The 27,834-nt window shown below is 53.1% G+C and overlaps 1 protein-coding gene across 2 annotated transcripts in view; it reads left to right on the top strand.

The window, feature by feature from the left end:
• Positions 1-27,834, top strand: part of COL26A1 (collagen type XXVI alpha 1 chain) — a 164,230-nt gene that overhangs the window by 118,956 nt on the left and 17,440 nt on the right. For both annotated transcript variants that reach the window (XM_041746900.1, XM_041746899.1), the window contains exon 4: positions 23,477-23,538. In XM_041746900.1, coding sequence (XP_041602834.1) covers positions 23,477-23,538 — 62 coding nt within the window. The remainder of the gene's footprint in view (positions 1-23,476; positions 23,539-27,834) is intronic.

The following is a 27,834-nucleotide window of genomic DNA, read 5'->3' as shown; positions in this document are numbered from 1 at the left end:
CATTGTGGTTTTGACTTAACATTTCCCAGATAAATGGTAGCGTTGAGCGTCTAGGTCATTTGTGTATCTTCTTAGGAGGAACTTTCTATTCATGTCCTTTGCTCTTTTTAGAATTGGGTTGTTCATCTTTTTTTTTTTTTTTTTTTTTTTTTTGCTGAATTGTAAACTAGAGTCTGGATACCAGATCTTTTTTGGATGTATTAATTGCAACTATTTTTTTCCCATTCTATAGGTTGTTGACAGTGTCTTTTGATGGACAGACATTTTTAATTTTTATGAAGTTTGATTTACCTATTTTTTCTTTTGTTCTGTGTGTCATATCTAAGAATTTATTGCCAAAGCCAAGGTCATGAAGCCTTATTCTGTGGTTTCATCTCAGAGTTTTATGGTTTTCACTCTTATATTTAGTTCATTGATCCATTCTGTGTTAAGTTTTGTATATGGTGTGAGGTAAGGGGTCTAAGTTCATTCTCTGCATGTAGATATCCAGTGTTTTCAGCACCATTGGTTGAAGAGCTATTATTTCCCCCATTGGATGACCTGGGCACTTTTCTCGAAAATCAGTTGGGGAGTACATGGGTGGCTCAGTGGTTGATCATCTGCCTTAAGCCAGGTCGTGATCCTGGGGTCCTGGGATTGAGTCCTGCATTGGGATTGCTGCATGGAGCCTGCTTCTCCCTCTGCATATGTCTCTGCCTCTCTCTCTTTGTGTCTCTCATGAATAAATAAATAAAATCTTTAAAAAAAAGAAAATCAGTTGGCCAAAATACATGTTCTACTTTTTTGCTTCTTTCAGCTGGGTGTTTTCCTGACTCTGCCACTTTCCAGCGTGTGCTGGGGTGGGGGGTGGAGGGGTGGCATTCAGTCTGAGACTTCATGTCCTTGTTTGTAAAACCTCAGCTTTACTCACTACTCAGGTTGTATGGCAGTCTCAGAGGCTCTGTGTTCTGAGTTGTAATTGCCATGAGTGGGCCAGTTCTGGGTTGGCTTTGCCAGCTGGGGACTGCCTCTTCCCTGCCGCAACTTCCTGCTCTTCCCCCTTTGGTTTCTGCAGGGGCCACATTGCCCTTTCTCTGTGTTTTAGCTCCTGAAAACTTGGAGGGGCCACACAATCTCTTAGCTCATTCTCCCCATAGCCATGTGTGGGAGTTGGACTTTCCACCTGCAGTTCCCTGGGGGTGGGGGGTTGGGGGGGGATGCTAGTCTTCCTGTACATCTTCTTGTTGATTTATTCTGCAATTCTAAAAGAGTTTGCCCAATAAGTTGGAAAGGAAGTCCCCAAATTGGGCCTAAGTCTCTGCTGTGTTGCCAGGATTACAATTCTGTTAGGTGTGTGTGTGTGTGCATGTGCGTTCATGCACAGGCACGCACTGTGATTACTGCTGTCCTGAAGATGCCAGAATGTTCCAGCTCTAACAGATGCCCACCCTGCACCTCCCTTCCTCTCAACAGTGCTTAGTGATAACCTGTCCTTTTCCTTTCTTCTTCTTCTTCTTTTTTTTTTTTTTAAGATTTTATTTATTCATTCATGAGAAACAGAGAGAGAGAGGCAGAGACATAGGCAGAGGGAGAAGCAGGCTCTCGATCACAGGTCTCCAGGATCAGGCCCTGGGCCATAAGGCAGGCGCTAAACCGCTGAGCCACTGGGGCTGCCCTCCTTTTCCTTTCTTAACACAGAAGAAAACCCCGGTCTGTGTAGAGCCCCTGCTAACTCTGGGCTGGGCCTAGTGTGGGAGTGGTGGGGCTTCTGCTATCCTACTCCTGTAATTTTTACCATAGCCAGGTGAGGGCGGTAGAATGGCCCACAGGACAGGTAAGGGCACAACTTGGCCCAGGCTCTCGCTGGGAGGCCCTGGGGACAGGTTCCTTAAGTGCTGATGTAGATCTCTGCTGAGAAGGGCTGGGACATCACCACATCCCCCACTCACCCTCCTTTTGGGGAAGCCCCTGTTGGAACTCCTCACATCTTTGCCAACACTGCAAGTTCAGCAGCTGGCAGTTTCGATCCTAGAGATGTGACTCTTGGTTTCATCTTCTAGAAAACCTCAAGCCCTGTTTGTATCTGGTGGTTGACAATCATAGTGGTTTGCCCATTTCCTTTTTTTTTTTTTTTTTAACCTTCACTTACCCCTGGCTTCCCTTGGGTTTTCTGCCCTGCTCTTTCTCTCCCCTCCCCTCTGCTTTCGATCCATTGCACTGCGTGTGTGTCAGCGTCTCCATGCAGTCCTCCCCCAGTTCCTCGTCTGTAAAAGGAGGAACTGAACTGGACAACAGCCAGTGGTGTTGACATAGAGGGGGGTCGTGCATCTCCTACTCAGATTTGGCCAGAGCTTTAGATGGTTTCTTCTAGAACTTGCCCAGGCCTGGATAACCATGCTCTGCAGCTTCCAAGGGTTCAAAGACTGAAAACCTTTTGGGGGTTCCCTGAGCTCTCATGAAGGAGCCTGCATCTAGAGTCTTTCAGATCAGGTGATAGAATGAAGAGGGATCCCCTAATCCTCACCGGGCCCCATTTTACATGGAGGTGGTTGCTTTTTAAATTCTTGGGCATTTGCCTACCCACCAGAGTGGCTTGGAGCTTTTCTCAGCTGGGCCTTAGGGATACACCACATTTAATTCAGGCAGAGCAGCAGACCCCTGGGGACCCCCCTCAGACCTCATAAATGGGGCAGAAACCAAATGCTGTTGGGGAGCAGCACAACATGCTGAGGATATGGGCTCTGAGTGGAGCTTGGCCAGCTTCCGACTGACCTTGGACAAGGCCTGGCATCTCTATGGTCCGGGGGTGAAATGGGGTAACCTGGGAACCCCCCTCACCGGGAGGAGTGTGCTAGCACAGAGAGCTCGTATCCCCCTTTACAGGGAAGGGGTAAAAGATTCTTTTGCCTCTTCCCATCAGTAGAGCTCATGTCTGTTTCCCCTAGCTAGGACTGAGTCACAAAAATTCTTCTATGATCTGTTTTCTGGCCCTCACCCCTGTTTTTTTTTGGAAATCTGAAGCCACATCCTAAATTTCCTCTGCCTAATTTTAGTCTCTGGGAACCACAGCCCAGATGATGTCAGACTGAATATGAGATGCCATTGGTCTTCCTGGGCCCGACTGTCACCGGCTACCCGCAGCACTGCCATCCCACGGGGACAGGTGGGAGGGGTCATGGTCATCAGCCACAGTAGGAAACTTCTCTATAGGAAATGGTCCTTGGCATTTGGGATCCGCCTAAATGGTGGTGGGCTGGGAAAGGTTTTCCCAAGGGGAAGGGGCAGTGCTTCCTTCATTGGCAAGCTTTTTCAGGACACCCTGTGCATGCCAGGAGCCAATTTGTGTCCAGAGGAATGGGCGAGATCCTCCTCTCTGAAAATGGACCCAGTCCACCCCCTACACTCACCCAGCAGTGCAATTATTTTTTAAGACTTTTTTTTTTTTTTGAGATTTTACTTATTTATTCATGAGAGACACACAGAGAGAGCAGAGACACAGGCAGAGGGAGGAGCAGGCTCCATGCTAGGAACCCAATGTGGGACCCCGGGATCATGACCTGAGCTGAAGGCAGATGCTTAACCACTGAGCCACCCAGGCACCCGTAGAAAACTTTTATAAAATCCCTTGAATATGTGAACACTTGATTCCAAGTTTCTTTCAAGTCTTTGAAGGAGCCCTTATGAGGGAAGGTTCTAGAATCATAAGCTTTGGGGTGAAGACTCTTTTGCTTCTCATTCCTTTTTTAAGATTGTTCATCAGCTTCTGCCACTCTGAGGATAAATACCAGGCACCTAAGCAGACTCTCAGGGCCCCACATGATGGAGACCTGTGTTCTGTGTGCTGGGCTCTCTCCACACGCAGGGCCTTTGCACACACAGGCTGGCCCCTGCACCTGGCCAGTTCTCCTGCCATCTCCTGGCTCCTGCTCTGGGAGCCTCCACCGACAAACCACATCTGCATTTGAAGCTCCTCTCTCCATTTCCCAAATGGCATGTCACTACCCCCCACCAGCACACAGGACACCACGGTAGCTGTCTGGTGACCCTGGGTCTCCACCAGTGGACTCGAAACTCCCTAGGGCAAGGAGCATATTGTAGCCGCAATACACAGCAGGGCATGGTGAAGGTCTGCTGAATAAATGCACGATGGAGAGGTGGATGAGGAAAGGATAGAAGGAACATCCTGAGCTTTGTTCCTGCCCTGCCTCTATGTGTCCACTGGCCTTAGCACAGCTGCTGAGCCCTGCGCCCCTCAGTCAAGCCTCTGTGGCTGGGTGATACGTTTAGAATTCTCTCCTGCCTTTCCAATGAGATGAGACGTATTATTCTGAGCGTTCCTCTGTCCCTGGCCTCCATGTGGTCCTTACCCACCCCCAGCCTCCCATTGCTTTAGTGACCCAGTGCCCTATGGCTTTGCAGAGGGAGGGGTGTGGGATGTGGGCTCCCCATCCAGCCCTCCCCTCCTCTCCTTTTCCCCACCAGCCTCAGATGTTCCACGTTCAAGACAGCGGAGGCTGAGATGCTGGCCTGCCACAGGCCTCATGCACCTCCCAGGATGGGCCAGACTCGCGCTCCCTCCCTTTAGGTCTCCAAGGGCCCCAGCCAGTGAGCATCTGTATCTCTTGGAGGCCTGGTCTCCAGAGCCCAAGTGGGGCTCCAGGCAGCTCTGAGAAGTCATAGAGGCAGCCATTCCAAGGAGGATGCTGGAGATGGAAGCCTCATGCTTGGAGATGCTTCCTGGGACCTCCCCCCATCATCAGGTCATCATGCTTACAGGTGCCAACCCCCTGAGGGGCTGCAGCCTGCACTGAGATGGCTGGTCCAAGGCAGCAGTGCTGACTGTCCAGCTGAGGGCCATAGCCCAACCCCCCTGGCCTGGGAGAGGTAAGGTGGGTGGAGGAAGGAGCACTGGCTGGGATCACACAGAGCGGGTCCAGGGTACCCAAGCTTCTCTTGGGTAATTCTGGCTAACTGCCATCTCTCTGAGTCTATTTCTTTGTCTTCAGTCAAAGTAAACAGCTTCTCCTCTCTTTTCACGTAGAAAGTGAAGATGCTTTGGTCCTTCCTTGAGTTTGCACTCAGGCTGGGCTCTGCAGCCTTTGAGCAAAGCCCACAGGTCCCACGTCTTGTCCGGCCTGGGAGCTGCAGTGTCCCTGTAAACAAGTGGTGCTAAATACAGGCAGAGCATCAGGGGCCGATGGCTTCCCCATTGTCCCCCACCGGGATCCTGGACTAGCGGCACGGACCCCTGGCCCTTCCACCTTCGCTGCTCAACCCTGACTGAGGTGTAGGAGCAGGAGTGGGGGGCGCAGCCCACACAACACAGCCCACACTCCCACATATGAGACAGACATGAACAAAACACACATGAAGACACGCCTGTGTGAACACGTGCTCGTTGAGGCTGGTGAACTTGCCAATGGGGTGGCTGACCCAGCCAGGGCCAGCATCATGGGGGATAAAATGAATTAGTATAAGAAATGTGCCTAGAGCAGGGTCTGGCACCTAATAAGCCCCGAGGGGGTCGGTTGTAATTATTACGATTATCAGCCCCAACAGAAGAAATCATGAAACAGTGGAACTGACCGATGGGCGGACCCAGCTTCAGCAGACGTCACTCCTGTAGGAGCTGCATCCCAGGCGGTGGCAGGAGCTAGCAGGAGCCCCTCCTGGGCTCATATGGTGGCGCTGCCACTTATCCTGGCTGGGAGGGGGGCTTGAGGAGCCTCAATTTCCCTGTCAATGGAGACGAGAGGGCCCACATTACAGGGATGGTGTGCAAAGACCACGAGCCAGGGAAGAGTGAGAGCTACCTCGGGAACCACAGGCCACCCAGTGCAGTATGCAGGGAGAATTGGGAAGGGGGGGGACGGGGAGCCAGGCTGAGGGTGCAGAGGCCATACTGTTCAGGGCTTTGAAGGGTGAGCCTAGGAGTTTGGACTTTATACCCCAGGTGATGGGGGCCTGTTGTTCAGAGAATGAGAGACTTGCCTTAAGGGAGCTGGCCGTGGGCTGAGGAGCCCCGAGCTGGCCTGAGACGGCTGCAGGGTGGAGAACTTTTGGGAACTCACATCGTCCCAGGCTCTGGGCCAGCTTTGTCTCTGACTGGCTGGGTGTTCTCGGGCAGATCTCTACCCTCTCTGGGCCACCGACCATAACCAGATAAGATGGGGTTTGGGCTCTGTGTTTACTGAGGGACCACCTGTAGGTACAGCCTTCACGGGCCTCCTGGGAATGCAGACCAGCCCCCGTTGTTGGGAAGGGGATTCCGTGGTCGGTCAGGAATGGGTCCTGCTTCTACAGATCACTCTACCTCTGGCAGAGCCTGGATGGCCCTGAGTTGGAGCCCCGGGCTCCCAGCATCATCTTGGAAATTATAAATTGAATCAGACTTGAAAACTGCCTAAGTGCTACTTCTAGTAGCATTAGTACTAGTAATTCTGATTTACTGATTTTTTTAAAAGATTTTATTTATTTATTTAGAGAGAGTGAGAGTTGGGAGAGGGACAGAGAGAGAAGGAGAGAATCTCGAGCAGACTCCCTGCTGAGCTCAGAGCCCAATGCAGGGTTCGATCCCACAACCCTGAGGTTGTAATCTGAGCCCAAATCAAGAGTCACATGGTTAACTAACTGAGGCACCCAGGTGCCCCTTGACTTATTCTTTATATACTGGTTCTGCCACCCTCAGGAAGCCCTCCTGGATTTGCCTGCTCCCTGGCTCCCTTGGCTTGCTTTAATAATGGTCTCATGGGTGGTCTCTGTAGGCCTGCGGAGCTCTCAAGGGCTGAGTGTATGTTCTCACTCCCTGAATCTCGAATGCCCAGGACAGTGCTTCCTGGCCAGGGTGCTCAGCAGTGTTTGCCGAATGAACCTCTGTGAGGTAATTTACTAACTACTGCTCCAAATACTGGGCAGAGGTGAGTGCTTCACTTTCCTTAGGAAGGAGTCTATGTTCCAGAACCTTCCAGGGTCATTTCCATTTGGGGAATTGCCATCAGGATCTGATGCTGAAAGCCTGTCTTCCCCCTTCAGGTAGAGCCTCAAGCCTGCCTTCCAGAGCTGGCTACTGTTGCTGCCATCTCCTCCAGATCCTCGCATGCCACTGAGCCCTCGGGCCTCAGGGAGGGCATTCCACCTCTTGGTTTTTGAGTCAAGCATTAGCCTGGAATGTCCTATATTGAAGCCTTAAGAGACTACCATGATGGGGATGGTGGTATCCAGGTGGCTCAGTTGGTTAAGTGTCTGCCTTCGGCTCAGGTCATGATCCCAGGGTCCTGGGATTGAGCTCTGCATCAGTTTCCCTGCTCAGTGGGGAGTCTGCTTCTTCCTCTCCCTCTGCCCCTCCTCCTGCTCATTCTTTCTCTTTCTCTCTCTCTCTCTGTCAAATAAATCTTTAAAAAAAGGGAGAGGAGGGGCACCTGGGTGGGTCAGTGGTTGAGCATCTGCCTTTGGTTCAGGTTGTGATCCCAGGGTCCTGGGATCAAGTCCCACATTGGGCTCCCCACAGGGAGCCTGCCTGCTTCTCCGTCTGCCTGTGTCTCTGTCTCTCTCTCTCAGTCTGTATCTCTCATGAATAAACAAACAAATAAATAAATAAATAAATAAATAATCTTTTAAAAAAAAAAAGAGAGAGAGAGAGAGGGATGCTTGGGTGGCTCAGTGGTTGGGTGCCTGCCTCTGGCTCAGGTCATGATCCCGGGATCCAGGATTGAGTCCCACATTGGGTTCCCTGCAAGGAGCCTGCTTCTCCCTCTGCCTGTGTCTCTGCCTCTCTCTTTCAGTCTGTATCTCTCATGAATAAATAAATAAATCTTTTTAAAAATAAAGAGAGAGAGAGGACGACCATGATGGGTGTGTGTGTTTGTGCACAAGCACATGTGTTGTGGGTACACATATGTGTGTGTGCCTGTGCATGTATGCATATGCATGCATGTTCATGTTTGTGCATGTGTATGCACACACATGTGTTTGTATATGTGTGTGATCCCAGTGTCAGACTCATCGTGCCCATGCAGAGCTTGGACGTAAGAGCTAAAAAGATCTTTGGGACTCACACACACACCATACCTTGTGAACATGTGTATATACATAAGTATTATACATACGTATGAATATTATACATACATATAAATATTATACATATGTGTGTTATGTAAAGAACTTTGGGCCCAAGGGATTTGACTATGGCCAAGGATCAGGGGCCCCTGTTCATGCTCCATAAAGATGTGAACCCACAATGGAACATCATGCACTGGGCATCTCTTCATAATCTAGTTGCACATGACCTCTCCATCTACATCACTGTGAAAGTACCAGCACGTACATACTGTATCCTATCCTGTATTTGGATCGGCTGGCTGGCTGACTAGCAGGAAGAGAACAGGGCATGAGGCTGCCAGCCCCTTCTCTGCCTCCTCTCCAGAGCAGGGGTCAAAAGTGGGGGCCTGCAGGACCCATCCAGGCACTGTGGTCCCCTCAAGCTCCAGGAGCTCAGGTCACCTAAGGAAGTGGACAGTTCTGTTCTGCTGATGCTGACTCACCCATGGCAGGTGTCAGGGAGTGGGGATCCAGATTCTCAGGAATCTGGGACCAAGGTTTATATCTGAGTCAGAATGGGGGTGGGGCTGGGGGCTCCCTGTACTGCAGATGCTTAGATCTGCAGCTCTGTGAAAGAGGAGACAGGAAAAGTCCACCCCTGGCTCCCCGAGGCAGCAAGGAAGCTTGTCTGTCTAGACTCTAGAGGGGGAGAAGTAAGCCCGAGAAATCAAAAGTCTCAGGCCTCTGCTCCCACAGGGAGCCTGGGCCGCAGAGCTGGTTCTGAGGTTGGAGCTCTAAGTGACTCAAGTGGAAACATCCAAAATAAAAGATTAACTATTCAAATCCAGCAGCGCAGAAAAAACGTAACAGATCACGATCAAGCAGAGTTTAGCAAATCTACTCATGTAATTCGGCTCATTAATCGTTTAAAAAGTACAGGTCAGCACCTATTCATGAGAAAAAGCGCTGGCGAGCCAGGCAGGAAAAGGACCTCCGGGTCACGCAGATGCCGGCTACCGATGGCACAAGCCAGCATCATACCAGCCTGAGTCCCAAGAAGTGTCCCTTCAAAGTCGTGAATGGGATTCAGAGGCAGCCCCCGGACTTCACTGCAATACCGTGAGTTAGAAGAATAAAAGGCACGGAAGTACCGAACGTCGGTGTGACAAAAGGCAGTGTAACCAAAGCAAAAACCACAGGCCATGGACAGGGGGCACGTCTCTGCCCTGTGTAAAATGAGACACTGGGTTGGGATCAGAAATATAGGAAGAACTCCCGTGAAACCGTGTGAAAAAGACAGAAGGATCCCATAGAAAAATGGGTCAAGGACATGAACAGGCATTTCAGGGTCTGGAGGAGAAGTGGCTTAGAACTCTAGGAAAAGATGTTCAGCCTCATTAGCAATGTGGAAAATGCAAATTCAAACCGCAGTGAGATAGTATTTCACACCCACCAGCTTGGCATCCTTTTTTCGTCTTGGACAGCTGCCTCTCGGGGCTCCAGGGGGCTCCGGGGGCTCCAGGGGGCTCCAGCGCACAGGGCTGAGGGGGTGTTGGAGGAGGCAGAAGACTTGGATGCTCCCACACACATTAGGGACGCCCACTCCTGACTCCTCATTGTTCTTCAGGACTCAGCTGTGGCTGGACAGTGAGCAGTTTGGGAGCCTCCCCCAGGGCCTCCCCACCTCACCCCACACCCCCCAACCCAAGGCCCCTGGGGTCTGCCAGGACCACTTCCTTGGAATGTGCTGGTGTCAGGCCCCCACCTCCCAGGCAGCCAGCTGTGTCCCTGGCTGCCGTGCCTGGGTGTGATCTGCAGAGCTAGGAGAAGGGAGCTCAGAGGGTAACCGGATCAGACTGCCCTTCCCTTGCACGTGGACACACCCCTCTCCCAAGAGAATCTGCACCCCCAGCTCCCTACCACCATATCCCTAAAGCTTAGAGAAACTGAAGGGAGGAAGTTGTGGCTCTCTACCCTTCCCACACTCCAGGCCAGCTGTGAGAACAGAGGGCAGGCACCAGACACCGAGGCCAGCCTTTGGCTATCTCCCTACCTTCAACGGCTTTGCTTCTGGCCTGAGCCTTCTCCCATCTAACACCCCTGGTGAGTCCCAGAAGCCTGGGATGGGACCGGTGTGGACACCAGCCCTGTTGATGGGGCTGCAGACCAGCGTCTGAGTGCTGGAAAATGTAGCCCCAAACCAGTAGCTGTACTCTGTCTTCTTCCTTGACTCTGTACCCAGATGGAGCTGCTGACTGAGGAGGATGGGCATTTCTGGATCCCAGACCGCTTTTTGTCTTCCTGGGCTGGGCAGTCTCTTCCCCCTCTCAATTATGGGGACAGTATTTTATTATTTTCTTCTTAGGCTCTGTTGGCAGGAGAGAGCAATGGGAGAGTGCTTTGTAAACTGTTGTGCTTCCAGTGGTAATGTATGGCCTCGTTCTTACTATAGTGTAAATGACTAAGAAAGATTAATGATGTGCCCACCCTGGGAAAGTCAAAGCTCATTAGATGCATAATCAGGACTAGGTTTTAGCTCTAGGATGACCACTGCCCTAAAAGTGTGACCATGGCCATGAGCCACTTTACTATCCCAGAGCTGTGTTCTAATCTGTCTAAAGGGCCGGGTGAGATAGATCTAAGATCCTTCAGTCCGTTCAGTTGTATGGGAGATTTACTTTCTAATACGAGTACAAAAAACATTGCCCTTTCTCAGACCTGCACTCTGTGCTAATTCTGCATTCCCTCGAATGGACCGGTTCAGGGCCCTATGAGGTGACCTTGGTTTTCTCTTCTGAGCAAAGCAGCTGAAGTTCAGAGGGTTAAGGAACTTCCCCAAGGTCACACAGCTTGGTGGGGGCAGGGTCCAGAGATGACAACGCCTCAAGCTACAAGGCAGCCCCTGTAAATTCTGCACAAACGCCCGTGTATTCTTCAGATGTGTTTTAAACTACTGGGGCAGTAGTGAGGGAGGGAAACAACTCTAAGAAAGAACCAGATCATATCTGAGTGATCCTCCAGGCTGAAGAATACAGCCAATTGATCCGTCCTAGGTGAAAGTCTCTGCGTGGTGAGGGGAGGGGCCTTACCCAGTGGTCCCCTAGTTGCCATGGAAACCGCCTCCTGCTAGGACAGGCCCTCCAGATTTGACCCCCTCAAGAGAGAGCCAGGAGTCTTGTCACCTACCAGCTCCTCTTTCCTGACATCCTCCCCATGTCGTGACCGGAGAGCAGGTGGCCCAGGGCTCCAGCCAGACCTATTGCTGGCCAGGAGCGGTGAAGGTGGCAGCTGACCAGTGGATGGTGGCCCCTGAGAGCTGGGTGTGCGGGGAAGGGGGCAGAAGTATGTCAGCCCCAGACGCTGTGGGATGGGCCTCCTCACGTGAGCCCCCCCTTGGATGTCTGAGCACCAGAAGTCAGAACACCAATTCCCGTCCACCTCTTGCCGTGAGCCCAGGGGCCGGAGGTAGCTGCTTCTGTGCTCCCCCGCCCCCGGCAGGCAGAGCAGCTTCTCTGTCTCTAAGGTCCCAGAAACAATTGTGTGTGTCGGAAAAAGACCTCTTCCTTTTAAAAAGCATCTGAAAACTGCTTCGAGCACTTCTCCAACATGAGGGCAGGCCTGGGGTCCCTCCAGCCTGGGATCTGGCCTCAGGAAGCCACAGGAAGAGCCCCATGTTCACCTCCTGGCTCCCCTAAACAGCATCACAAGGCAGATAGAGAAGACCGAGGCCACAGCTGGAGCCCACTGAACCCTGATTTAAAGCCGAGCCATCTTGGGCCTCCACCTTGCCTTTGGAAGAGGAGGCACCCCGAAGTAGGGGAGGGATCTGTTCAGTTCTTGCTCTCCTGTGTCTCCTTCCGCTCTGCTGGGGCTCCTCCCCCAATTCACTGCCCCATCCAATCCTGCCACCTGGGGACAGACCAGTGACAACTGTCAGCTCATAGAACTCTGCTGTCATTTCCCTTCGAGAGCCCTGACGACCAAAGAGGCTCCACCCCCTTCTTGCTGTCTTTTGGACGCCTTATCTGTTTCATCCTGAGCCCTGACCAGTGCAGCAGGTAGGGAAGGCCCCACTCCAGCTCCACGCTGTGGGTGCTGCTCACCACCCGCGGGAGTTCAGAAGCCCCTGGGTAGAGTCAGACGACAGTCCCCACCCCCTACAACTCCCCCATCCCCACCCCCACTCTATGGTCCAGAAGCCCCTTGGTCAGCCAGCTTTGCTTTATGGCCCTTGACCCTTGACCTAGGGCTTGGCGCCTCCTTAAAAAGGATTCTTTCCCAGTGACACACAGCAATGGCAGTACTGACTCTAGGTGTCACATGGACCAGCAGTCACAGAGCTCGTCTCCCTCGGCTGTGCTTGCTATCATCTTTCAGGCCCAGGTGATGCCACCTGCCAGCTGCATGAGACCCCACAGATATTTACAGTCTGTTTCTAGAGGAGGAAAAAAGAGTCAACACTTCAAACAATAACGTCGGATTAACGATACGAAGCTCAGAGTGCGCTCAAGAGAAGCCACCGAATCCCTGACCCCAGACGACAGAACAGGGCAAGGGAAGACTGGACCACTTCTTTTTGTGGTCATGAAATCCCTTTGTGTCCCGAGGGACATCCCTGGATGACCTGAAGTCCCTCCACTGAGCAAGCGGTGGCACAACTGCCTTCATCCAAGTACCCCCTGCTTCGGGGACCCCACCCCACCAGCTGAGAGCCCACAGGTACCTGACCTTGCAGGTTTTGGAGTGTCTCTGATCTGGTTCCTGCTCCTGCCTGCAGGGCCTGGGGCAGCTTTGTCACCTCTGTCTCTGGAGGCCACTGGCCAAAGGGCAGGGACAAAAGCCTGGCCTGACCTCACAGGGTAGGGACTATTGTCTCAGTTTTTCAAGGGTCCCCCTGACGGGGAGCGGCTGAGCTGAGATGGAACGGGGCCCCCCACTCCTCACCTGGAGTTTGGGATGCCCGAGACCCAGCCAGCAGTCAAGCAGCCTCTCCAGCACGTGGGATGCTTCACATGGGATCACGTATCTCCAGAGCAGCCTGAGAAGGAGCCCTGATGGGGTCCGTCAGCTTGCAGGAAGCAAAGCCTGGCTCCTTTGCCCACGAGAGAGAGAAAGAGAGAGGGGGTGGCCAGCTGATGGCCTTCTGGCTGCAGTTACAGACAACATCCCTGCGTCTGACCCACAGGCAGGGGAGGCCCAGAGAGGGCTGTGTCCTGCCTGAGGACGCAGAGCAAACCCCACTTCTGGCCCGTCAGAGGCACATGCTCACACAGCGGGACTGGCCTTTGGCCTTGGTAGCTGGTGGGCTGCTAACAGGGGCCCGCAGCCCCTTGTCCTGTAACCTCTTGTTGCTCCTTTGGGTTCCTTTTCCTGGAGTTGCCATGAGGGAGGTAGGTGGGGTGGGAGGGCCCGTGGCCTCCTATCAGTGACACTGGGTTTTTTTTTTGTTTTGAGACAGAGAGAGTGGGAGGAAGGGGCAGAGAGAGAGGGAGAAAGAATCTTAAGCAGGCTTCACGCCCAGCACAGAGCCCAACAGGGGGCTCGATCTCATGACCCTGAGATCATGACCTGAGCTAAATCAAGTGTTGGCCACTTAACTAACTGAGCCCCCCAGGCGCCCTGATAGTAGGGTTTTGTCACAGCTCTGTGTGACCTGGGAAAGCCCCCTCTGCTCTCTGAGCTGCCCTTTGTACAGGTGTAGATTGGGATCATGGATTGTGGGTACTCTCCTGCCACATAGGTACCAGGTGAGACCAAAGGTGTAAAAGAGCTTTGCAGACCACCAGGCTCTGTATAAATGGGGAATGTTTCCAGGCTTCCACCCGTGCCTTAGAAATGGACCAGACAGACAGATACATGTGCAACGTGCCCACAAGCAACATGCACAGATACTCCCCTGTAGACCCCTTGGGTGTACACACATGTGCACACACACGTGCACACACACATACTCACGTGCATATTCTTACATGTATGCATTTATGGGCTGCATTACTGGGTGGGGAACATGTGGGTTGGCCTCCCGCCTCACCCCTTCCTGCCCTGACCCTCTTGGAGCCACTGATGCTACCCCCAGCCAGCCACGCAGGCACCAGCCCCTCTGGCCCAGCAGCCCCCAACCTAAGCCACTGCCAGCTTGGTTATCTTGTTAGTTGGGGCCTCTAGGGGAGAACAAAGAGAATATGTCAGCCCCTATATAGCAAAGGGACATAAGGTATTTGTAGGAGGGATCTCATTTCTTAAAGAAATGCATTTATTTAATTCCTGCTGTTTCCCCACAGAAGTCGAAGGCCCTAATGTTTCAGAAAGGAAATGGCGTGGTGGTCTCAGCCAGGATGAGGGGCCAGGGTGGCGTCTGGAGGAATTTCAGAGCGCTGCAGGGTGGGATCCAGGAGAAAGCCCCCTGGTACCTCAGACCTCTCTCAGGCCAGGGCCTGAGGCAGGCCAGTGTGCAGCTTAGGCGCCAGGAGCCACTCCCTGACTGCCTCGATGGGAATCTGGGCTCTGCCACTTACTAGCTGTGTGACTCTGGGCAAGCTACCCAACCTCTCTGTGCCTTGGTTTCCTCATCTACAAAATGGAGATAATGGTGGTTCCTATCTCATCAGCTTTGTAGGAATCAGACGAACTTAGGTGACAAGGGATTCCTCAGCACAACGTCTGCCCTTTGAAGGGCGTCTGGCACACAGTAAATGCTCCGTGAACATGAGTTGCCAGTTCTTTTTATCGTTACTATGGCCTGCATCGCACCACATGGGCCAGACCCTCTGCAAGCCAGAATGAAATGAACTTCAGCATCAAGATGTCTTCCTCACCTCTACCTTAAACCCCTTTCTGTTTTCTTGGGACTTGAAATGAAAAGCAGCACTTGCCACGTACAGTGAGGAAGCTCCCAGTACAGACCTGTCAAGTGTGCCTGGGAGAGCCAGCCACAGAGCGGCCCCCTCCCCTCCCACCTGGTCCCACTGAGATCCTCCAGGGCAGGCGCCCTGGATGGTGAGCTGGGGGTCCCCTTCTAGTTCTGCTTACCTCCTGAGAGGATAGTCCCCTGTGACGGGGCTATAGGCCTGCCTCCTATTCCTAGAATACAAGAATGGATGAGACGTGGCTCCTGCCCTCAAGGGGTGTACAACCCACAGGGTAGGAGGGGTACACAAAAGGCCATCCCCACCCAAGGGGAGCTGAGTGCCACAAGCAAGATGTGTACAGGGCCCATGGATATTTGTGGGAAAGCAGGAGCCAGAGTTTGCCTAGAGTGGTCATGGAAGGCTTCCTGGAGGAGGAGGAGGTACTTAAGTAGGAATTAGTTCATTAAAGGAATAGAATGGGAGGCCATTTCTAGATGCAATAATAAAACAAACAAAGGCCAAAGGCCTAGAAGGGTTTGCGTACTCAGAACATGGCAAGTAGCCCACACTGGCAGGGTTTGTCCTCAGGGCAATGGGAAGCATTGAAGGGTGACATGTCAGATTGGCGGTTTAGGACGAGCGGAACAGCATGACATGTTTTTCACAAGTGGACTGCATCTGTGCCCCAGCACCCACCTCAAGAAAGAGAACAGTTCCATCACCTTTGAGGCCCTCCACCTGCCTCTTCCCATAAGTGTCCTCCCCAAGGTAACTGCTGACCTGCATGCTAGTGCTCAGAGCTGGTTGCCTGTGTTGGAAGTTGAAGAAAAATGGAATCACACAATGTGTGCTCGTTGGGGTTGTCATCTTTCACCCAGCATTATCTTTGTGAGGCTCACCCCCACGGCTGCATGTGGCTTGCACACACTTATTATAGTGGACTGCTCCACTTTGTGAATATTCAGTTGATCCAGGCATCCACTGATGGAATTCGGGTTATTTATAATTTGGGGTTATTAAGAGCAATGCTGCAGGGAACATTCCGGCACATGTTTTTTGGCGAAAGTATTTATTCATTTTGTTGGATACGTACTTAGGGATGGATTTGCTTCCACTCAGCCTTATTAGAAACTGCCAAATGGTCTTTTCAAGTGATTATATCATGGACACGCCGGGGACACTGTCTGAGAATTCCCGTGGTTTCCATGCTCGGTAACTTCAGCATCATTAGTCTTTTTAATTTTAGCCATTCTAGTGGGGGTGTGGGAGTGCCACACTGTGGTTTAATTTGCATTTTCTGATATGGCTAATGAGTTGAGCTCCTCTGCATATGATTATTGGCCTTTTGGATATCTTACTTTGTGGAGATATGTATTCCGAGAATCCTCTTCTACTTGGTGGTAGGCCTGTTCGTTCTCTTGTGATGAAAATAAATTCTTAATTTTTTGAAAAGACTTTATTCATGAGAGAGGCAGAGACATAGGCAGAGGGAGAAGCAGGCTCCCTGCAAGGAGCTTGATGCCGGACTCGACTCGAGCCCCAGACCCCAGGATCATGCCCTGAGCCAAAGGCAGATGCTCAATCGCTGAGCCACCCAGGCATCCCTAAATTCTTAATTTTAATGCTGTGTGCTCTGGCAAAGTCTTCTTTAACATTAGTGCTTTTTGTGTCCTGTTGAAGAAATCTGTATTCCCTCGTCATGAAGGTAGTTGCCCATGGCTTCTTTTAAAAGCTGTATTTTATCTTTTTTTCTTTGTGTTTTACCTTTTGCATTTGGATTGACAGTATATCTGGAAATAACTTTCACGTGTGGTGTGGCATTTTTTTTCTTTAAAGATTTATTTATTTATTATTTTAGAGAAAGAGAGCACACGTGTGCATGGAGAGGAGGGGCAGATGGAGGAAGAGAGAGAGAATCTTAAGCAGGCTCCATGGTCAAGGGGAGCGCAATGCAAGGCTCAATCTCATGACCCTGAGATCATGACCTGAGTCGAAATCAAGAGTCAACACTTAACTGACTGAGCCACCCAGGTGTCCCAGGGGTAGAGGGCAGGGTCTAATTCTTTTATTTTTCTTTTCCATTTGGATAGCCACTTGACCCAGCACTGTTTATTGAAAAGTCTACCCTTTCTCTATGGTACTGCTTTCATGTTTTTTTCATAAATGAAGTGACTATAAACATGAGTCTGTCTTTGCACTAATACTACAGTGTCTCAGTTACTGTAGTTTTAAAGTAGGTCTCAATTTTAAAGGTCTCAATTTAAAGAAGTATACATCTTCCCCTTTTTTTCTATTCCAGATTGCGCTGGATATTCTTGGACCTTTGTGTTTTCATATACATTTCAGAACTCATCTGCCAGTTTACACACACACACACACACACACACACGCAACCTTCTGACGTTTTGTATGGGATTGCATTGACTCTATAGGTCAACTGGAGAGAATGAACATATTTATGATATCAGGTCTTCCAATCCATGAGCATAGTATGTTTTTCCATTCCTTTAGTTCTTTAATTCCTCTCAGTGATGTTCTATAGTTTTCAGTAGATTTTTTCCTCAGTAATTTGATAATTTTATGATGCTTTTGTGAAAGATATCATTAGAAAATGAAATTTTCTATTTGTCTATTGCCAGTACATAGAAGTGCGGTTGATTTTTGTAAACCATATTCAAGCAATCTTGCTAAAGTAACTTAATAATTCTAATTATTCCTCTTTAGATTTTGTTGGGGGAAAGGTGCAGCCTTTCCACACCAAAGGTTGGGGGCGTGGTCCAGCCATGGTCCACATGGTTCAAGGTCAGACTCGTTGACCTTGAACTCTGGGCTAGACATGGAGGTAGAGAGGGTGGAAGACAGATTTGGTCAGCCTGGTCAGCAGTGATGAGGTGCAGAAGTCACAGACTTTGCCCAAGCTTAACCATGGTCCTGACACTGTCTGCATATCCATTGAAAGTTGCTGCTCCAGCCAGGGTACCATAGCCCAGGCCACCATGGCTTCATGGGAAGGGAAGTCCTGGGTTCTAATTCTGGCCTTTGATTGACAAGCTGTGCACATTCCTGAACCTCTCTGAATCTCATCCTTCTCACTCACAGAAGGAGGGCAATATGCCCAGGTATTTCTTTCTCTAAGCCAGTAGGTGCCTGGTAAACACTGGTGAATCGATTTCACTCACCAGCATTGTCCCTTTTGCCCATGGGGCGATTCTGTACATCACCAGGAAGTACTGCAGTGCAGGGGCTGCAAATGTGGATGCCCACAGGGGATGAGATGGCTGGCTGCGATTGTGTTCTGAGAAGCTTCAGTGCTGTCGGCTCCTTGGGGATTTCTGTTTCCACTGTGAGGACACCCATGTGAGGCTCCCCCTCTCTAAGAAGGAACTCAATTATTCTTCAATAAAAGTCTTGGCAGAAGTTCCTGAAAAATCTTGCCTTCTCTGTGATCCCTGATCTACAAAAGGATGGAATTTAATTATTCTGTCCTGCCCATGAGCCCCAGGGCTGGGCCTGGCATGCAGCCACAGCTTGATCCAACCCGCAGGCTCCCTGGCCCCCGATGGGGTTCTTTGCTCCGGCATGCACTGGCAAGTATAAGGGAAGCACAGGGTAGGTTCCCCCTTTGGCCTGGCCTTGCCCTCTCCGTCTTTCCTTTTAGGGTAAGTGGCTTAGGAAATCCAATGTGTCTATGATTACCTGGATACGCAGCTCCCTAGAAGTTAACTGGAAAGGTGATATCCTAGGTCGAGGTGCTACCAGAGCCTCTCTGTTCCCCATGGGGCTGGCCCACAGCCCAGTGGAGACCTTCGATAGATTCTGGAGCTCCAGCCTGCAGCTAGCTTGCTCCCTCCACCCCGGACCCCCATCTCCCTCCTGGCAAATTAGACCCCTACCTGTCATAGGAGCTTAAGCCAGGGATCTGTACAAGGTCTGTTTGGGCAGATTGCCTGTGTGAGGCCACGCAGAAAGAATCTTGTAAAGGTGAGGAGTTGGGGGCTGAGAGCAGACACCCCAACATCCATCCCTGCTCAACCTCTTACTCACTGCATGTCCACTTCCTCCTCTGTAGGTGGGAGGGAAGACAGGGTCCCTCATGGGCTGACACAAAGATTTCAGGATGTGGTATCTTCTCCTGTCTCTAAGGACTTTGGAGTTTTGGTTTGTTTTTTGAAGTCTTTTTCTGTCTGCTTATTGTCTCTGTTTTCTGAGTTTGCTTTTTTCCTGTTTGTTGTTTTGGACTTTGTCTTTTGCTTTAGAGGCTCTTGATGCATATTTAACAAACAGTCAGACACCAGGAGCTGAACCGCCTCGGGGTGCAGGAGTTTGCAGCCCTCCCAAAGTCACCACACATCCCGGTCTTGTCTCTTTGGCTGGAGGGGCTGTGACCTAGCTGAGGGGCATGGCCTGACTGGAGGGGTGTGGCCTAGCTGGCAGTGGGGTGTGAGTGAGAAAGCAAAAGAAACCAGGGCCTACTGAAGACAAGGACTCCCCCTCACCCTACAGCAGTTTCCAGCGGAGTAGGGTGACCAAAGTCTCACCAGTAGAGGAGGGTCCTACATGGCCCCGTGGGAAAGGAGGGAGGCACCAAAAGAATGTGTGACCCAAGACTGGACTCTTGGGTAGAACAGGGCTGACCTCAAGGGTAGTAAGATAGAAGGGTACCAGTCATATCTGTGCTAGGCCCAGCCCAGCTCTTGTCAAGGGAAACTGAGGCCACTTAGGACCTCCTCATTCCTGTGGTCCCTTGTGAACACACCTGGCCAGCCCTGCCCCCATCCCCATAGCATCTGACCCCACGGACCTCCCTGGAGCTTTCTTCTAACAGGGGGATTTTAGTGCTTTCTTCCAACTAGACCCTGCTGGGGTTGGCCTTCTGGTGACATCCACCTTGCACATGTCCCCTCTTGTGGATCCATCTCTCAGACCTCTCACAGAAGGGGCCAGGTGTCTGGGGACAGGGCCACCTGTGTGCCCTGGCTCCCCCTATCAGGGTCTTATGACCCCAGCCTCACAGTGGTCTCCTTTGGCCTCTCGATTTCTCTGCAATTGGCAAAGTCCCCCTTTGGGCCCAGGCCTCCTCACTTGGGAGCTGGGTCCTGAATTCTAGACACAGAGCCATCACCAGGAGCCGTGCTGGCTGAAGGCAAATGGCAAGGGGATTAGCAGATATTCTGTCCTACAGTGGGTGGACAGAGCCCAGCAGGAGAGTCGGGGGGCAGGGGCACAGATGGCAGAAGCAAAGAGACCAGGAACTTCAGGCCCTTGGAGCTGATCCAGTATAGACCCTTTTTACAGATGAGAAAACAGAGGGGCAGAGAGGACAGATGAGGCCCTCTCTAGGCTCACAGTGGGTTAGTGGCCTTATAGTTCTCTTTCCACTGACCACACCAAGCAGTGAGTCCTCCCTCCTCTCACTCACTCACACACACTGGTTTGCCTGGCACATTCACACTTCAATACACACATATTGGCAAAGAGTCCTGGGCACACTCTCCTGCATCACCAGGAATGTGCTGCAGCCCTGGGCACTTGTGGGCCTGTGCGTGCTGGGGAGGGCGCTGGGATCATGGGAATCCCTCCGGATCTTGGGAAGCTAGAGCCTTCATCTTAGCCAGAGGAAACCAAGAACCAGAGCCAGTGGGCAGGGCCCGGTCTGCTCACTGAGCCATTCAGCACCCTCAGTGCCATTTCTAGGTCCCCACTGCTCCCCTGAATCATTAGAAAATTTTAAACAAACATAATATAATTGCTTGTCGATGACAGAATGCCAAGGGAACCATAAAACCCGCCTGGTCTCAGCGCCTGCCCAGGCAGGTGGCACGAGGAAGCCAAGCTGGCAGCCTCAACCCTGCCTGCTGGCTGGGCCTCCTGGGCCTCTCTGTGGCTGGGAAACTGGACCCCCCCACCCCGTGCCCACTGCCAGCCAAGCCGCACCTCACCGGCCAAGAAGGGTGCCCAGTGCCAGAGCAAACTGGGCCCAGGCCCAACATACTTTCCAGAAATAGGTTCCTGCGAGAGCCTGAGGCTCACCTCTCCCTCCGCAGACCTTCTCCCCTGCAGAGTCCTGTTTGTTGCCTCAGACCCTGGAAATGCTCTGTTCACAGCCCCTAAACGCCTCTGGAATGTTCACTGGGCCAGGCTGGGGTTCTAGTTCACAGCTCCCCCACATCTGTCCTGCCTCCTGCTCTTGCTGCCGGTCCCCAGGGTGGAGTGGTGCCCTCTGGTCCTGGATGGGGCCTGGGACTCAGGCAGAAAAGTCACTTTTCACAGTCCTTCAGGCCCATCCTCCTGCAGAGCCAATGCCTGCTCCCTCGTAAGACCGAAAGACACAGCTGCTGGGGGAAGGTTCCTGGGTCTTTGCTCGAAGGGCAGGCATCCTCATTCATAATGCCCTGCCTTCCACCTCATCAGTGTCAGCACAGGGTCACCAAGGGATCCCTGAGCAGCAATGGTGCCTCCAGGTGGATGAGAGGGTGGTTGGGGAGGCACAGGGGTGGAGGGAGGGGGTGGGGACGAGGGTAAGTAGGTGGGGGATGAGTGGTGGGTGGTTAGATGAATGGGGTCGGGGCAGTGGGTGGGGGAGTGGGACCTGATTTGTTTTGGTCTCTGTCTTTCCATTAAAGGTTTATTTTAAGGCCTGGGAATCCTGAGCTGTCTGTTTTGTTTTTGTTTTCCTAAAGATTTTATTTATTCATGAGAGAGGCAGAGACACAGGCAGAGGGAGAAGCAGGCTCCATGCAGGGAGCCTGATGTGGAACTGGATCCCAGGACCCCGGGATCACGCCCTGAGCCAAAGGCAGACGCTCAACCACTGAGCCACCCAGGCGCCCTGCTTTGTGGATTCTTATCACTTTTCCTTTCTTCACCACCCTTTCTTGGGCGAAATGAGGGGGAACCATGTGGGTTCAGCACCACCCCCCTCTCTTGCTGGTCCTTGGTGAAGTCCTGCCCTGTATACATTCTTCGAGTTGTTTGGAAGCTTCAGTGTTTATGCCTCAGTCTCTGATCTGTTTTATGTATCGGAGTTACAGACAAGGTTTTATTGAGGGGGGAAGAGTTCTGTTCTTAAAATATGCTTATAAACCACTGACTGGGCCCAGCCCAGGGAAGCTGGGGAGGGACATGAGGGTGAACAGGGCCTGTGCCAGCCCGCATAGCACGTCTTGTGAACCCAGCGAGGGCTGGCGAACAGACGGGCCCCCTGCCCTGAGGCCTGGCACCCCTGCGGAGGATGCAGCCTGAACCATGGTCCTAAGACCCCTAGCCCTCCGTCCGCCCATGTCTCAATCGCCACTGCAGCCCACAAGCATTAATGAGGGGATTTACTTTCGGGGATGCAGTTGGGGAGCTCTCCAAGGATGGGGGTGCTGATGGGGGGCAGCTGTGGACACTGCTGGTGAGCTTCAGGCCTCCTTGCAGTCCCGGGGCCTCTGATGGTCAGCCCCCAGGACACCAAGTGGGACCTACTGAGTTACCCTGATACCTCCGTGTCCGTTTGGCCCAGAATGAGGTTCCTGGAAGGTCAGGCTTTGAACAGAGGGAGGGATTTAGGCATCCCTGGACTTCTGGAGCGATGAAAGCTCTTTAGAACAGCTTTGAACCATCTATTTACTCTTTAAACAGCTCCGGTCCCCAGGGCAGACAGACATAAATAGATAATTGTAGCCCAGGGAGATGTATGCCTGGGGAGTTAACCGTCCCTGGGCTCCTAATTGGCCTTCCGGTTTCCAGTCCCTCCCACGCCTGCCCACGGCACCTGCTGCTGCCACAGTGAGCTTTTAAAAATGCAAATCTGACCTTGACGTCCAGCCCCTGCAACAGCTGCCCACTGGCCTTGGGACACTGCCCAGAGCTCCCCCGCCAGGCCTCTGGTGTTAGGGCCCAGCCCACCGCTCGTGGGGGCTGCGGGGGATCCCCGGTTTGCTCTGATTCTGACAGGCTGCTGCCAGACCCTCCCCTGGTCTCACTTGTCTCCAGACCTCAGCCTCTTTCCTCACCTAGCCAGTCATGTGCATCGCTCAGGCCTCGCCTTGGATGCCCCTGCCTCCAGGATGTCCTCCCTGACTACTGCCTCCCCTGACCCCAAATTAGCATTGCTGCTGCCCCATGATACTCTTTTGCACATTCTGTTCTTACAGCCCTAGAGCAGCCCTTGCCAGCCTGTACCTCTTTGCCCTTCCCCCTCCCCAGACAAGTTCTCAAAGACAGCACATCCCCTTTACCACCTATTTATCAGTTACTGGATTTTTTTTTTTTTTTGAGCTCCTACTTTGTGCCAGGCCCTGGGATTTGTAGGCAAATAAAATTGACAAAGACCCCACCCTCATGGCACTCGAAGGCCGAGGAGGCATCTGGTGCTGGCTCAGGGCTGGCTCGGACGCTTTGCTGAATAAACGGACAGTAGAGTGTGCTGTGCTCAGAAAAGAGGCAGTTCAGAGGTCAGGCAGGCTGCCTGGAGGAAGAGGCACTGAAGATAAGGCTCTAAAGGCTGGGCCGGGGTCTTCCAGGAAAGCTGATCCAGGAGCTCCTGGCCTGCCGGACTGCGGAGAGGCTACTCTCTGGTGGCTGCTGCCCTCACCTGCTCTCACTCCATTCTCACCCTTCTCTTTCAGAATGCATGAACTGTACCCGGCTCAGCGACATGAGTGAGCGGCTAACCACGCTGGAGGCCAAGGTCAGATGGCCTGGGGTGCCCGGCCTAGGGAGCTGGCGGGTGTGTGTGAGGGTCCCGCATCAGGTACCTGCTGGCCATGGCTGGGGAGAGAGCCCAGCCCTAGGGAGCCCAGTGGACTGGAGTAGCCTGGTCTCGAGCTTGGGTGCCACTGGGGTCTCAGTGGCTCTGGGTAGCCTTCTCTGGGCTGCACCAACCTCCTGGGGTTGGGAAGGGGTGTGGGGAGAGCCAGAAATCTGGAGGTCTCAGACAGCAGGCCGGTCTGGGTGTGAGTCCCAGTGACTGGGGGCTGGATGCCCAGAGGTTGACCCCTCAGTGGAAAGAGGAGGAGCCCCTGTACCCCCACAGCTGCTGCCCCCAACCCTGGCTCCTCCTCTTCCTCCCTGTCTGGCACACAAGGCTGAGTACCAACAAGCCTATGGAGGAGGTGCTGCCGGGTACCTGTTAGCTTTCGCCCTGTCTACATCAGGTGGCGGCCTGGGTCACCTCAAAAGCAGAAGAACTGAATAAAGGACAAGTAATTTATTGGAGTAGCCTGGGTGGCTCAGTCGGTTCCTTCCACTAGGGTCATGATCCCGGGGTCCTGGGATCGAGGCCCACATCTGGCTCCCTCCTAGCAGAGAGCCTACTTCTCCTTCTCCTCCTCTCTCATGCTCTCTCTCACTGTCTCTGTCTTTCTCTTTCAAATAAATAAATGAAATCTTGGGGAAAAAAAAAAAAGTAGTAAGTCCAAGAAGGGAAGGATATGCGAGGTGCAAGTGTGGTAGCAGCCAGGTCACCCTCCTGGGCGCCGGGGCTCTGTGCCATCTGACCCCTCCGAGAGACAGTGCTGAGCATGCTTGGGACAGAGCTGCCAGGGCGAGGAAGCTGGCAGTCTCTACCATCCGTCAGCAGGAGACGCTTCTGGGCTGTGCCCCCTTGTCACATCATGTCCGTTGTCTCACGTGCCTACTGAAATAGCCCCTGTGGCCAGAGAAAGCCCCGGTGGAGAGTCTCAGGTGCCTGCAGGAAGAAGCCAACGCTGTGGGGTCCGCGGGCCAGACCCTGACTGGGGACGAGCCCTATTCTCCTTTCACGTCCCAGGGAGCCTGGTGAAGGACAGGCCCGGGCCCGGGGTTTCTGTACCCTTTCATATCTGAGGAGCCTCTTGGGGCATGGGACCACTGGAGTCGCCTGGCCAGGAGGAGCGTCTGAGTGTAGGAGGCAGATGTGAGCATGGCCTGCTGGCAGGGGGGCCAGGGAGAGGACAGAGCACTGAGGTCACCTGAGAGACACCCCCCCACCCCAGCAAGACCACTGAGCAGGTCCAGAAGTTGAAGTCCCTGCTCAGAAAAACCCGATGGGCAGGTCTTCCCAGTAGACACATACTCATACACACACAGAGACACACATAGAGACACACACGTAAGACACATATGGACACACACACAAACACACAGACACACACAGGCACACACACAGACATACAGACACACACAGAGGCACACACATAAGACACATACACACGAGCACACAGGAAAACACACAAACATAGACACACAGAGACATAAGTACGTGCACATACAGACACACACACATATGCATATACATGTAGACACACACACACTCACAGCCCCCTCCAACCTGACATTCCCTTTGGCCCTGCCTCTTGCCTTGAAAGCCTGACCATGAGGGTATCTGCCCAGTGGGATGGGGGCTGCCAGTGACTGTCACTTGGAGTCAGAAAGAAGTGGGACTGCCACCCATCAACTAGGTGGCTCTTGCCCGAGCTCCCACCTCCACCTCCTTGTCTGTGCAACGTACCTGCTGGAGTAAAGGGGAGCCGAGGCCTCGGATGATGTGGCTGTGGGACCCGGCTTGGGAAAACGATCCAGCACTGGACAGAGGAGAGGCTCTGCATTATCACCTATGCCACATTGGGGTCCCCATCTTCCCGATGGAGGCACAGGTGTGTGAGAGATGCCCGTGCAGAGCACATGGCATGAGAAGTTCCGGGGTATGAATGGCCTCCCAAGCCCATCTGCTGGTGTGTGGGGGGGGGCCCAGCAGCCCACACTCCTGGGCACAGGCTGGGGACGGGGGGGACCCCATCCTCTGCTTGGGGTCAGTGGCTCTGCAGGGCATGGGGGTGGAAGCCTTCAGAAAACAGACACTCCCACATGAGAAAGCTGGGGCTGGGGAAGCCCTGGGAGGGCTGGGGGGTGCTGTGGAAGATTCTGGGGCACCTGAGATTTGAAAAAAAGGAGGGGTCCCCAAGCCAGCTGTCCTGAAGGACATTTTCCAGACACCTGAGGCTCTGAGTGGTTTGGCAGTGTCAAGTGACAGCCTGCCCTGGCCCCGGCCCAGCATGTCGTGGTGTTAAAAGTCGCAGCTCTGTGGGAGGACTGGCACTGTGCTAGCTGTCCTCCGCCCACCTGGCCCCCGCCCTCCTGCCTGGTGCAGCTCCTCCCTGTCCTCCCACCCTGACACCTTGCTCTACCCCGACAGCAGGCTGGGCGTGAGGCTTGCCCCTGACTCTGCGGTGAGGGTCGTAACCCCTCTGCAGACCCCGGGGGTGGGGGGTAGGGGCAGTGGGATGTGTTGGAGGAGCCCGCGGTAGGGTTCCTGCCCAGGAATGGCTCTGCCTCTCCAGGTCCCTGCTCAGTTCTGGGCTTCAGTCTGCTGCCCCGTGGAATGGAAACAGAAGTCACTTTGCTGCCCCTCACTGGGCTGTGTCGGGGTGGGTCTACAGGGGTGAGCTTCGGTGCAGAGGTGGGGGGGGAGGTAGTCTGAGTCTGGGGTGTGCAGAGAGGTGGCTGCCACCACCCTCCTTCCAGATTTCCAGGTCAGAGATGGGTGATTCCTGTCTCAGTTGCTTCTCTGGATCACCTTCCAGCTATGTACCTACCTGTTAGCATGCCTGAGTGTCCCCTGGGAGCTTCGTCAGCCCAGGTCAGAGGGCCCTGAGAGGCAGTGGCCTGGAGAGGGAAGGGGACGGAATCTGGCCTAGCTGCCCAGACAGCCTCTGCTGAGGCCAGGTGCGCGCCTGCCAGGCTCAGAGACAGCATGGAGCGGGGCCAGTGGCTGTGGTCAGGCCAGTGAGAGCCAGGCAGGCAAACTCCAGATGGGGAGTCAGAAACCAGAGGGCTGGCAAAAGAAAGCAGTAGCTCAGAAGCCTGGAAACCGAGGCTTTTGCCCTTTCAGACAAAAGGCCTGCTTTGGTGTATCAGGAGGGACATGTTCAGCTATAAGGAACAGACACCCAGCCTATTCGTTAAGGACATTTGTTGTTTGCTCAACAAGAAGTCTACCAGAAGGTGGTCTTGGGATTGTTTGGGTGGCTTAAGAACTCAGGCTCTTCACAGTCTCTGCCTCCACCTCCTTTGTGAGTTGGCTTTTGTCCTCATGGTTAGTGCCTCATGGTTATAAAGTGGATGCTGCAGCTCAAGACATCACATCCTCATACCTGTTCAAAGGCAAGAAGTACAGGCTCTGGCAAAGCAGCCTGACAGGCTCGTGTGTCTGATCACCCAGCACTGGGCTATATGCCTCCTCCTCGTTGCAGGCGAGCTGGGAAAGTAGGTACCGGGCCAATCATGATTCCTCCTCTGGGGCACACCCACAGGTACACAATAAGGGGTTCGTGAGCCAGGCAGCCATCAAGGTGTGCTCCATCTTCACTTACCCCGTGAGTGCCTGAGTTCCCAAAGGACCCAGACCTGGGAGCTGATCTGGGATTCCTGTCACCTTTTCCTGGGACAGTGTAGAATGGCTGTAGGGGGATTGCGGGGTGGAAGGCCAGTAGGCAAAAGTTTCCTGATTTCCTCTTTCCCATCCCCCTCGGTTTACACTCTGACTTCACAGACCACATGGCCACATGGGGTGGAAGGGACCCCGAGGGGGTTTCTCTGTGTGAGGGCCACAGAAGCCTCGACTTAGCTGGTCTCTTGTGCAGGAGGGCGGCTTCTCGGCCAGTCATCCAGGCCACAGTGATGTCATCAGGCCACTGGCCTCCGAGGCTGGCTGCAGTACAGTTTTCTTGTGTTGAGTCCCTACGCCCGCTGCTGCCCGCCCTGGTGAGGTCATGTCAGCGGGAGTGGGATCAGTTTCTCCAGGAAGTTGGCCATGGTCAGGCCAGGAGGGCTTGGACTCTGGCCAGAGCTGATGCTAACTTGGCTGTGGCTGGGGCTCCTCTGCCTGGGTCCATGGGCTCTGTGGGCCTTCAAGTCTGCATGGGAGGTGCCCCACAAAGAAGTGAGCCAAGGGGGAGGGGCAAAGCTGCAGGTGTCAGGTCCCCTGGGGGAGGGTCTGGAGCCCTGC

This window comes from Vulpes lagopus, chromosome 3 (genome assembly GCF_018345385.1).
Source record: "Vulpes lagopus strain Blue_001 chromosome 3, ASM1834538v1, whole genome shotgun sequence".
NCBI classification, from domain to species: domain Eukaryota; kingdom Metazoa; phylum Chordata; class Mammalia; order Carnivora; family Canidae; genus Vulpes; species Vulpes lagopus.
The sequence above is the reverse complement of the archived record's forward strand: the minus strand, read 5'-3'. Positions and strand labels throughout refer to the sequence as shown.